The sequence below is a fragment of the Coregonus clupeaformis genome, chromosome 7, assembly GCF_020615455.1.
Source record: "Coregonus clupeaformis isolate EN_2021a chromosome 7, ASM2061545v1, whole genome shotgun sequence".
NCBI lineage: Eukaryota > Metazoa > Chordata > Actinopteri > Salmoniformes > Salmonidae > Coregonus > Coregonus clupeaformis.
This window is the reverse complement of record NC_059198.1, coordinates 44,995,531-45,008,580: the sequence shown is the minus strand read 5'-3', so window position 1 is coordinate 45,008,580 and position 13,050 is coordinate 44,995,531. Positions and strand designations below refer to the sequence as shown.

Here is a 13,050-nt window from a genome sequence, read left to right as displayed (position 1 = left end):
GGGGGATAATAACGTTTTCTGATGAAAATGTTAAAAAAGTCAGCCACTCACGTGCGTCCACTGCCTGGTCCTTCTGACTGGCTGTTGTTCCCTGCCTGTTGCATCTTGGACCTCTCAATATGCTCCACGTATGTTTGAATCATCTGACAGGAAGAGAGAGGATGAGTGAGGAAGATGGATGTAATTCCATTGACTTGGTTCTATTGTACCAGGCAAACAACATCAAGTACAAACCTAGCAGCTAGTATGGAGTCAGATACTAAACTCTCTCAAGCATGCACACACACACGCAAACACACACACACACACATGGCTGTTCCTACCTCTGTGTGTCGCTGGTGTAAAGCGTTGTACTCCTTCTTCATGTCTGACTCACGCTCCTCCAGACGAGTGACTGAAACCCAGATAAACAAAATCAGAGTCAACCAGCCTCCCATTGCAACAACACTGTGGTTTCAGATCTTGGACAAAAAACCTGTTCAAATGAGATTCTCCATTGAAAGTGCCTATTAGTCCAGGGCTTGCTGGACATGGCTCCATATTGGACTGTGGATAGTGTGATGGTGCTCTCCATTTAAAGCTGGTCTGCTTTGAAACACTAAATGGTAGCAGGCCCGTTTCCTCCTCGATTGATGGTCTGCCTATCCATGTGAGAGACGCAGACTCAGTCTCGACCTTTAAGTCTTTACTGAAGACTCATCTCTTCAGTAGGTCCTATAATTGAGTGTCGTCTGGCCCAGGGGTACGAAGGTGAACGGCAAGGCACTGGAGCGACAAACTGCCCTTGCTGTCTCTGCCTGGCCGGCTCCCCTCTCTCCACTGTGATTCTCTGCCTCTAACCCTATTACGGGGGCTGAGTCACTGGCTTACTAGTGCTCTTCCATGCCGTCCCTAGGAGGGGTGCGTCACTTGAGTGGGTTGAGTCACAGACGTGATCTTCCTGTCCTGTTTTGTGCCCCCTCTGGCTCGTGCGGTGGAGGAGATCTTCGTGGGCTATACTCAGCCTTGTCTCAGGGTAGTAAGTTGGTGATCTGTTGATATCCCTCTAGTGGTGTGGGGGCTGTGCTTTGGCAAAGTTGGTGGGGTTATATCCTATCCGGGGGTATCGTCGGACGGGGCCACAGTGTCCCCCGACCCACCCCTGTCTCAGTCTCCAGTATCTATGCTGCAATAGTCTATGTGCTGTGGGGGCTAGGGTCAGGCTATTATATCTGGTGTAATTCTCCTGTCTTATCTGGTGTCCTGTGTGAATTTAAGTATACTCCCTCTAATTCTCTCTCTCTCCCTCTCTCCCTCCCCTCCTAGAGGACCTGAGCCCTAGGATCATACCTCAGGACTACCTGGCCTGATGATTTCTGGCTGTCCCCAGTCCACCTGGTCGTGCTGCTGTTCCAGTTTCAATTGTTCTGCCTGCGGCTAGGGAACTCTGACCTGTTTACCGGACGTGGTACCTTGTCCCGGACCTGTTGTTTTCGACTTGCTCTCTCTCTCTACCGCACCTGCTGTCTCGACCTCTGAATGCTCGGCTATGAAAAGCCAACTGACATTTACTCCTGAGGTTCCGACCTGTTGCACCCTCTACAACCACTGTGATTATTTGACCCTGCTGGTCATCTATGAATGTTTGAACATCTTGAAGAACAATCTGGTCAATCTGGGCGGCAGGTAGCTTAGTGGTTAAGACCGTTGTGCCAGTAACCGAAAGGTCGCTGGTTCTAATCCCCGAGCCGACTAGGTGAAAAATCAGTCGATGTGCCCTTGAGCAAGGCACTTAACCCTAATTGCTCATGTAAGTCGCTCTGGATAAGAGCGTCTGCTAAATGACTAAAATGTAAATGTAAATGTTAAATGGCCATGTACTCTTATAATCTCCACCCGGCACAGCCAGAAGAGGACTGGCTAGGTTCTTGCCTTTCTAGGGAGTTTTTCCTAGCCACCGTGCTTCTACATCTGCATTGCTTGCTGTTTGGGGTTTTAGGCTGGGTTTCTGTATAGCACTTTGTGACATCTGCTGATGTAAAAAGGGCTTTATAAATACATTTGACTGATTGATTGATTGAATATGTGAGTCTGTTTGCTGTCAGAGGCACTAAAACCCTATTAAGCCATATTAACCACAGAACATGCACTGACTCATCCGGGCATGGTGGGTTAGTGTAAAACAGGCTATACTGTGTCCTTGTATATTGCATACGAAGCTCTTCATGGTGCACAACCACTGTGTGCTAGCAGGCTATGTGTAGTCCTCCACACTGTATGGTAGGTAGACAATAGTGCTCAGTCAATGTGTGCTAGGCTATACACTTTGTGCTTGGCTGTCAATAGTGCACCGTCACATTGTGCTAGTTATGAGTAATGCAGACTCACAGTGTGTGTGGTAGTTCTGAGTAGTGAAGACTCACAGTGTGCTAATTCTGAGTTGTGCTAGTTCTGATTAGTGCACACTTGCAGTGTGCTAGTTTTGAGAAGTACACACTCACTCTGGTCGAAGTAGTTCTAGCTCTGAGTAGTAGTACACAGTGTTTTAGTACTGAGGTACTACTCACTCTGGTCGAAGTAGTTCTAGCTCTGAGTAGTAGTACACAGTGTTTTAGTACGGAGGTACTACTCACTCTGGTCAGAGTAGTTCTAGCTCTGAGTAGTAGTACACAGTGTTTTAGTACTGAGGTACTACTCACTCTGGTCGGAGTAGTTCTAGCTCTGAGTAGTAGTACACAGTGTTTTAGTACTGAGGTACTACTCACTCTGGTCGAAGTAGTTCTGGTTATTATAGTTCTATACTCACTCTGGTCAGAGTAGTTCTAGTTATTAAAGACTGATGAGCAACAGAAAAACACATGCAGAATCGATGTGTTGTCTTAAGTAAACAAAGTCTGATCCATCGCACTGCTGGGCATATCTGTCTCACTGTATATGCCATTAGATACTGCGCAATCACCTGCAGCTGTTTATCCCATGTTGTGGGCAAATGGCATTGTCGAAATCAAATTGTCAGAGTACTTCTAGTTATTAAGTCTATACTCAGTCTGGTCAGAGTAGTTGTAGATATTATAGTTCTATACTCACTCTGGTCGGAGTAGTTCTAGTTATTATAGTTCTATACTCAATCTGATCGAAGTAGTTCTGGTTATTATAGTTTTATACTCACTCTAGTCGGAGTAGTTCTAGTTATTAAGTCTAAAGGTGTTTTCACAAATAGTCCCCTTTAAAAGAACCGATCTCAGTCCTCTTATGTGAACTCTGGGGTAAAATAAATAAAAAATAACTCAGTTCTCTTTGTATTCACACTGCCCTTGACTTCGAATGAGGACTCAACTCTTTTGCCAGTTCAATTCACCTATTTTGTGGTCCGAGTCTTCTTTGCATTCACATTGCTATGTTTAGAAAGGAACCAAGATATTTTCCCAACATTCACTCAATGCACTCTGGGTTTTTACAAAGTGCAGGACAAGCCATTCCATCAGAACGTGTTATCATACAGCTATTTATATATACGTATATTTTGGAAGCTAATGGATTGCATTTAGTTAAAAGATTAGATATAATAATTATAATCAGAAGATACTATTAACATGTAAATATTATTGGTAACAGAATAAATAGCACATCAATAACTGCAGATTAAATAATGCTGTAATTGAAAATTGTACACCCAATGTAGGCTACTGCCCCTTTAAGAGCTAGAATTGATTTTGTACCCTATGTTGTGATTCTCACCAAATATATTGTTGTCTTCTCACACTATTCAAACCCCACAAGCGAATAAACAGGTTATGAAGCTCTCTTTATATATCTCTTTATAGATCACATATTGCAAACATATAATCAGAACTAAAAACACACAAAAAATTATGCGAAATGGCAGATAATCATCTTCTCTCTTTTGTGTCACCAATGTGAGGGGTTATGGCAGGGGAAACGGTGTTGCAGTATTCTAGTATGTGGTGCGGGAATAATGACAAGCGAATCTGGGTAGCTTTCTGTTCACATTGCCCTATAAAAGGGAACTGGACCGAGGAATTCAAGTGAACCGAAAAGACCACCTCTCGAGTTCGGTTCGCTTTAGGGTCCCTTTTGAGGGGTCTGAGTTCCTTTTGAGTGTTCACACTGGGCAAAAAATTAAGTGAACTGCACTGAGTTCACAAAAATTGTCAGAAAGGGACCAAATGTGAAAACACTCTAATAGTTCTGAGCAGTAACAGTAGTCTATACTCACTCTGGTCAGAGAAGTTCTTGGTCTTGAGCTCCAGCTGTTTCCCCTGCAGTTCCAGGCTCTCCACATGAGTCTGCAGGTCCTTCTTCTCCCCCTCCAACGCATCCTCAAACTCTATGAATTTCTGTGGGAGAGAACAACCACACACATTCAGTCAAAACCATCCTCAAACGCAATGGGCCGGTTTCCCGGACACAGATTAAACCTAGTACTGGACTAAAAAGCTTACTCAATGGAGTATCTCCATTGAAAATGTTTTTTAGCCCAGGACTAGGTTTACTCTGTGTCCGGGAAACCGGCCCTATACATTTTTATGGAAGAGAACATTCACACACAGTGAAATGTATCCTGAAACTATATGAATTTCCATGGGAGAAAACAACCCAAAATTATTTCAGGAAGTGAATTGAAATTGCAAATCAAGAATGGAAAAATCTTCATCAAAAATAAAATAGATAGGAAATACAGTGCATTCGGAAAGTACTCAGACCACATTTTGTTACGTTACAGCCTTACTCTTAAATGGATTTAAAAAATAAAATCCTCATCAATCTACACACAACACACCATAATGACGAAGTGAAAACAGGTTTTTAGAAATTTTAGCAAATGTATTACAAATAAAAAACAGAAATACCTTATTTACATAAGTATTCAGACCCTTTGCTATGAGACTCGACATTGAGCTCAGGTGCATCCTGTTTCAATTGATCATCCTTGAGATGTTTCTACAACTTGATTGGAGTCCACTTGTGTTAAATTAAATTGATTGGACATGATTTGGAAAGGCACACCCCTGTCTATATAAGGTCCCACAGTTGACAGTGCATGTCAGAGCAAAAACCAAGTCATGAGGTCGAAGGAATTGTCTGTTGAGCTCCGAGACAGGATTGTGTCGAGGCACAGATCTGGGGAAGGGTACAAAAACATTTCTGCAGCATTGAAAGTCCCCAAGAACACAGTGGCCTCCCATCATTCTTAAATGGAAGAAGTTTGGAACCACCAAGACTCTTCCTAGAGCTGGCCGCCCGACCCAACTGAGCAATCGGGGGAGAAGGGCCTTGGTCAGTGAGGTGACCAAGAACCCTATGGTCACTCTGACAGAGCTCCATAGTTCCTCTGAGGAGATGGGAGAACCTTCCAGAAGGACAACCATCTCTGCAGCACTCCACCAATCAGACTTTTATGGTAGAGTGGTCAGACGGAAGCCACTCCTCAGTAAAAGGCACATGACAGCCCGCTTGGAGATTGCCAAAAGGCACCAAAAGGACTATCAAACCATGAGAAACAAGATTCTCTGGTCTGATGAAACCAAGATTGAACACTTTGGCCTGAATGCCAAGCGTCACGTCTGGAGGAAACCTGGCACCATCCCTATCGTGAAGCATGGGGGTGACAGCATCATGTTTTACTGTGGATATAGATACTTTTGTACCTGTTTCCTCCAGCATCAAGGTCCTTTGCTGTTGTTCTGGGATTGATTTGCACTTTTCGCACCAAAGTACGTTCATCTCTAGGAGACAGAACGCATCTCCTTCCTGAGTAGTATGACGGGTGCGTGGTCCCATGGTGTTTATACTTGCGTACTATTGTTTGTAGAGATGAACGTGGTACCTTCAGGTGTTTGGAAATTGCTCCCAAGGATGAACCAGACTTGTGGAGGTCTACAATCTTTTTCTGAGGTCTTGGCTGATTTCTTTTGATTTTCCCATGATGTCAAGCAAAGAGGCACTGAGTTTGAAGGTAGGCCTTGAAATACATCCACAGGTACACCTCCAATTGACTCAAATGATGTCAATTAGCCTATCAGAAGCTTCAAAAGCCATGACATCATTTTCTGGAATTTTCCAAGCTGTTTAAAGGCACACTCAACTTAGTGTACAGTGGGGAGAACAAGTATTTGATACACTGCCGATTTTGCAGGTTTTCCTACTTACAAAGCATGTAGAGGTCTGTAATTTTTTATCACAGGTACACTTCAACTGTGAGAGACGGAATCTAAAACAGAAATCCAGAAAATCACATTGTATGATTTTTAAGTAATTAATTTGCATTTTATTGCATGACATAAGTATTTGATCACCTACCAACCAGTAAGAATTCCGGCTCTCACAGACCTGTTAGTTTTTCTTTAAGAAGCCCTCCTGTTCTCCACTCATTACCTGTATTAACTGCACCTGTTTGAACTCGTTACCTGTATAAAAGACACCTGTCCACACACTCAATCAAACAGACTCCAACCTCTCCACAATGGCCAAGACCAGAGAGCTGTGTAAGGACATCAGGGATAAAATTGTAGACCTGCACAAGGCTGGGATGGGCTACAGGACAATAGGCAAGCAGCTTGGTGAGAAGGCAACAACTGTTGGCGCAATTATTAGAAAATGGAAGAAGTTCAAGATGACGGTCAATCACCCTCGGTCTGGGGCTCCATGCAAGATCTCACCTCGTGGGGCATCAATGATCATGAGGAAGGTGAGGGATCAGCCCAGAACTACACGGCAGGACCTGGTCAATGACCTGAAGAGAGCTGGGACTACAGTCTCAAAGAAAACCATTAGTAACACACTACGCCGTCATGGATTAAAATCCTGCAGCGCACGCAAGGTCCCCCTGCTCAAGCCAGCGCATGTCCAGGCCCGTCTCAAGTTTGCCAATGACCATCTGGATGATCCAGAGGAGGAATGGGAGAAGGTCATGTGGTCTGATGAGACAAAAATATAGCTTTTTGGTTTAAACTCCACTCGCCGTGTTTGGAGGAAGAAGAAGGATGAGTACAACCCCAAGAACACCATCCCAACTGTGAAGCATGGAGGTGGAAACATCATTCTTTGGGGATGCTTTTCTGCAAAGGGGACAGGACGACTGCACCGTATTGAGGGGAGGATGGATGGGGCCATGTATCACGAGATCTTGGCCAACAACCTCCTTCCCTCAGTAAGAGCATTGAAGATGGGTCGTGGCTGGGTCTTCCAGCATGACAACGACCCGAAACACATAGCCAGGGCAACTAAGGAGTGGCTCCGTAAGAAGCATCTCAAGGTCCTGGAGTGGCCTAGCCAGTCTCCAGACCTGAACCCAATAGAAAATCTTTGGAGGGAGCTGAAAGTCTGTATTGCCCAGCGACAGCCCCGAAACCTGAAGCATCTGGAGAAGATCTGTATGGAGGAGTGGGCCAAAATCCCTGCTGCAGTGTGTGCAAACCTGGTCAAGACCTACAGGAAACGTATGATCTCTGTAATTGCAAACAAAGGTTTCTGTACCAAATATTAAGTTCTGCTTTTCTGATGTATCAACTACTTATGTCATGGAATAAAATACAAATGAATTACTTAAAAATGTGATTTTCTGGATTTTTGTTTTAGATTCCATCTTTCACAGTTGAAGTGTACCTATGATAAAAAATTACAGACCTCTACATGCTTTGTAAGTAGGAAAACCTGCAAAATCGGCAGTGTATCAAATACTTGTTCTCCCCACTGTATGTAAACTTCTGACCCACTGGAATTGTAAAACAGTGAATTATAAGTTAAATAATTTGTCTGTAAACAATTGTTGGAAAATGTACTTGTGTCATTCACAAAGTAGATGTCCTAACCGACCTGCCAACACTATAGTTTGTTAAGAAATTTGTGGAGGGGTTGAAAAACAAGTTTTAATGACTCCAATCTAAGTGTATGTAAACGTCCGACTTCAACTGTATGTAAATGGGATATTTCTGTTTTTTTATTATAAAAATCTGTTTTGCTTTGTCATTATGGGGTATTATGTGTAGATTGATGACAATTGTTTTTGTTTTTTATCCATTTTAGAATAAGGCTGTAACGTAACTAAATTTGAACATCTTTATCTACATTTCAGCCTTAGAGTGACTGTGGTTGTCAATTACACTCCTTCGTGGATACAATGGAGACTCAGGGAGGAATCATAGAACATGTTGTTGCCTTTATTTACCAGTGGGTCTATCTAAATCTGGGTCCAAAATGGTACCCTATCCTCATTATAGTGCACTACCTTTGACTACCTATGGGCCCTGTTCAAAACTAGTGCACTATGCAGGGAATAGGGCACCATTTGGGTCTGTCTACAAGCCTTGTAATCTGAGCCTTGACAATCACTCCCAAAGGAAGCACATGGCACAGGGAGGAGATTCCAGCCAGGGTGTGGGCTGTTGTTGTTTTTTCTCTGGAGTCGGGAAGATGTTCCCTCTGTCTCTGTATCTCTCTCCATCTCGGTCTCTTGTTCTTTCAATCTTTGTCTGCCTCTTTCTCTCTCTCTGGGAAGATGTTCTCTCTCGCCCTCCCTTTGTATCTCTCCACCTCGGTCTTGTTCTTTCGCTCTTTCTCCCTTTCTCTCTCTAACTCCGTCTGTGTTTCTCCTCTCTATCCCCGTTTCATGGCTTGTATTCCTGCTCGTATTCCATCTCTCGCTCATCCTCGCATCTCCTCTGTATTGCTCTCTCTCCATTCCCTCTCGCTCTGTCCTCTCTAACTCTCTCTCATCCCCTCTCTCTCTCTCTAACTCCCTCTCTCTCGTCCTCTCTCCTCTTTCCCTCTCTCTCCTCCTCTGTATTGCCCCCTCTCTCTCCAGCTCCCTCTCTATCATAAGCACAAAATCAAGTTACAGCGCCAGCCTCCCTCAGTGTACAATTGATTTCCCATAATGCACCCTGCCCCATCCCCCCACAACGCACCACGCCACTGTCTCAGGCAGTGCCTTAAACCAATCCCTGGGTCGCATCTAAAACATTTATGTTTGAAATAGCATCTGTGCACTCGTATGTTCGCTGCTGCATTCAAAGTTCTAAACCACCACAGCAAATATAGAGTGTGTTATGGTCTCACTGAAAATGGAGCTTTTGGACTCTGTTCTGAAGGTTATACAGTGGGGGGAAAAAGTATTTAGTCAGCCACCAATTGTGCAAGTTCTCCCACTTAAAAAGATGAGAGAGGCCTGTAATTTTCATCATAGGTACACGTCAACTATGACAGACAAATTGAGAAAAACAATTCCAGAAAATCACATTGTAGGATTTTTAATGAATTTATTTGCAAATTATGGTGGAAAATAAGTATTTGGTCACCTACAAACAAGCAAGATTTCTGGCTCTCACAGACCTGTAACTTCTTCTTTAAGAGGCTCCTCTGTCCTCCACTCGTTACCTGTATTAATGGCACCTGTTTGAACTTGTTATCAGTATAAAAGACACCTGTCCACAACCTCAAACAGTCACACTCCAAACTCCACTATGGCCAAGACCAAAGAGCTGTCAAAGGACACCAGAAACAAAATTGTAGACCTGCACCAGGCTGGGAAGACTGAATCTACAATAGGTAAGCAGCTTGGTTTGAAGAAATCAACTGTGGGAGCAATTATTAGGAAATGGAAGACATACAAGACCACTGATAATCTCCCTCGATCTGGGGCTCCACGCAAGATCTCACCCCGTGGGGTCAAAATGATCACAAGAACGGTGAGCAAAAATCCCAGAACCACACGGGGGGACCTAGTGAATGACCTGCAGAGAGCTGGGACCAAAGTAACAAAGCCTACCATCAGTAACACACTACGCCGCCAGGGACTCAAATCCTGCAGTGCCAGAAGTGTCCCCCTGCTTAAGCCAGTACATGTCCAGGCCCGTCTGAAGAGTGCATTTGGATGATCCAGAAGAGGATTGGGAGAATGTCATATTGTTAGATGAAACCAAAATAGAACTTTTTGGTAAAAACTAAACTCGTCGTGTTTGGAGGACAAAGAATGCTGAGTTGCATCCAAAGAACACCATACCTACTGTGAAGCATGGGGGTGGAAACATCATGCTTTGGGGCTGTTTTTCTGCAAAGGGACCAGGACGACTGATCCGTGTAAAGGAAAGAATGAATGGGGCCATGTATCGTGAGATTTTGAGTGAAATCCTCCTTCCATCAGCAAGGGCATTGAAGATGAAACGTGGCTGGGTCTTTCAGCATGACAATGATCCCAAACACACCGCCCGGGCAACGAAGGAGTGGCTTCGTAAGAAGCATTTCAAGGTCCTGCAGTGGCCTAGCCAGTCTCCAGATCTCAACCCCATAGAAAATCTTTGGAGGGAGTTGAAAGTCCGTGTTGCCCAGCAACAGCCCCAAAACATCACTGCTCTAGAGGAGATCTGCATGGAGGAATGGGCCAAAATAACAGCAACAGTGTGTGAAGACCTTGTGAAGACTTACAGAAAACGTTTGACCTGTGTCATTGCCAACAAAGGGTATATAACAAAGTATTGAGAAACTTTTGTTATAGACCAAATACTTATTTTCCACCATAATTTGCAAATAAATTCATTAAAATTCCTACAATGTGATTTTCTGGAAATTTTTTTCTCATTTTGTCTGTCATAGTTGACGTGTACCTATGATGAAAATTACAGGGCTCTCTCATCTTTTTAAGTGGGAGAACTTGCACAATTGGTGGCTGACTAAATACTTTTCCCCCCCACTGTATGAGACATTAACATAAAGGGGTGGAACAGGGCTGCAACCACCAAAACCTTGCTCTATCTAGGCCTACCTGCATTCACCTGCGCTGTTTAGACTGCCTCATTAATGACTGTTGTCACGTTCTGTTGCATAATTCAACAAGTGTGTCAATAGCAGGATACCCTCGGATTATAAATCAACACGCTTGGCTCTAGATTACACCTATCTAAACATACTTATAAATAGTTTGCGAGATCAGACATAATATCACTATAATCCAAGTGTTCATTTTCGGAAGTTGCTATCATTTGACCGCATCTAATTTGTAAACATTTCAACTGTATTAAATGATTACTTTTTTCAATTCCACCAAAAATAACACCCATCAAAATAAAGTTATCTTTCTTCTCTTTCTTGTGATGTAAGTGTTAAATCCCAGATGACGCTTTAGCATTCTTATAGATGCAACGGAAAGTCAATGTATTCCATTGAGCCCATTTCAACCGGGTTGTGTTTGACAAGTCATTACAAACATTTCCGCGGGGGAAAACGACAGGCACAAGCAGGAGTAGGAGAGTCGCAGGAGTAAAATGAAAGCAATCAATCCAGCGAGATTTAAGTGACAAGTGGATTTTGCATCCCTTATAGAATGATTTTATGTATCATTAAGGCACATGTAGGGAGATGCCAAAGGTAAATATAATAAACATGTTTGAAGAAGGGGCCTAAGCCACGCAGCCAATAGAATGATAGAATGAGAGGCTTCATATAGAAAAAAGCATTCATGACCTTTTTGAGTGGACATTGTGTGACAGCTGGACGTTGGAAAAGAAGGGTGGTGCAGAACTAAAATAAGTTAGGAATTTGCCATAAGGGGGTAACTGTATATGCCATGTAAGCATGTTTGTGCATTTGTGTGTATAAAAGGAAGCGCTAAGCCAAAGAGAGACAGCCGTTCCATGGAATTGCTCGGCTTTTGTTATTAGATAATAAAAGTCAAATGTTTTGATTCACAGGCTCCAGTTTCTTGAGAGATATTTTTGAGTTGACTACTTTTGAGTCAAATATTTCTACGACATAATTGACGAGTGTTGCCAGGAGTTGAAAACAGGGACCAGAGACGGTGTACATCTGTGGTTGTGAAACGGCTTGGACGGACCATACAAACAAAAGCGGACGCTTTTAAAAAAGGTAAGCCAAGTTCTTACTTATATAGTATAAAGTTTGTGTGGTTCGATCCGGGGCACGGCCTCAGCTGCAGAATACCAAGTAGGTCTCTCCAAATTTAAGAACCAGAAAATTAGAGACTGGGAGCTTTTGGATCTAAAATGCATATTAAAATGGTGAAAAGCCTTGAGGGTTGCAATAAGTAGAAAATAGTTTAAGTAGATCTGCTCGGTAGGTGGATGGTCTGCTTGGGTTGGTGTGAGTCAGTCATTGTGGTTGAGTGGGGTGGGTTATCTGTCTCGTTTGAGTTGATCATTTGGTCAGTATGATAGCATCTGTTTGACTAAACCGACTGTTTGACGCGTCTTGATGTCACTCGGTTGTTCGTCTGAACCGTTTGTTCAAATCTTTTGATTCAATTGTTCGTCCTGCTGGTCATTTTGTTTGATCCATTGTGATTTGATTGGTTGTGGTCAAGTTGGATGATTCATCTGTCTCATTCAGGTTGCTCATCTGGACAGTCTGATCGATCTGGTTGATTTGATTGCTCAATTCGTGCATTCAGTCATCGGGGTCACTCGGCTGCTCATCTTTTTTTTTTTGTCATTTAGCAGACGCTCTTATCCAGAGCGACTTACAGTTAGTGAGTGCATACATTATTATAGATATTATTATTATTTTATTTTTTCATATTGGCCCCCATGGGAATCGAACCCACAACCCTGGCGTTGCAAACGCCATGCTCTACCAACTTAGCTACATCCCTGCCGGCCATTCCCTCCCCTACCCTGGACGACGCTGGGCCAATTGTGCGCCGCCCCATGGGTCTCCCGGTCGCGGCCGGCTACGACAGAGCCTGGATACGAACCAGGATCTCTAGTGGCACAGCTAGCACTGCAATGCAGTGCCTTAGACCACTGCGCCACTCGGGAGACATCTGATGCGTCTGTTCGATTCGGTCGATTAATTTTATTCATCTTGCTGATCACTTTGTCAGGGTCATTTCGGCACGGGCGGCTGTCCATCTGGTTGAGCGATCAAATAATAACATGTTAGAAAGCCCTACGAATACCGCTATAAAACGTGTCAAGGAAGTTAATCGTTTTTTAGGACTGCTTAGGTAGGCGAAATCCTGTACAAATATCGCTTTTTCTCTGTGTCAAGGAAGCGAATCAGAGAAAGAGGGCAGAATTTACAGGTCGCTTAGGAAAGCGT

At 43.5% G+C, this 13,050-nt stretch overlaps 1 protein-coding gene across 10 annotated transcripts in view; it reads right to left on the bottom strand.

The window, feature by feature from the left end:
* Nucleotides 1–13,050, bottom strand: part of LOC121569793 (C-Jun-amino-terminal kinase-interacting protein 3) — a 79,565-nt gene that overhangs the window by 44,224 nt on the left and 22,291 nt on the right. For all 10 annotated transcript variants that reach the window (XM_041880983.1, XM_041880985.1, XM_041880988.1 and 7 more), the window contains exons 2-4: nucleotides 4,217–4,337; nucleotides 324–394; nucleotides 52–143 (exon numbers count right to left, since the gene is read on the bottom strand). In XM_041880983.1, the coding sequence (XP_041736917.1) occupies nucleotides 52–143; nucleotides 324–394; nucleotides 4,217–4,337 (284 nt within the window). The remainder of the gene's footprint in view (nucleotides 1–51; nucleotides 144–323; nucleotides 395–4,216; nucleotides 4,338–13,050) is intronic.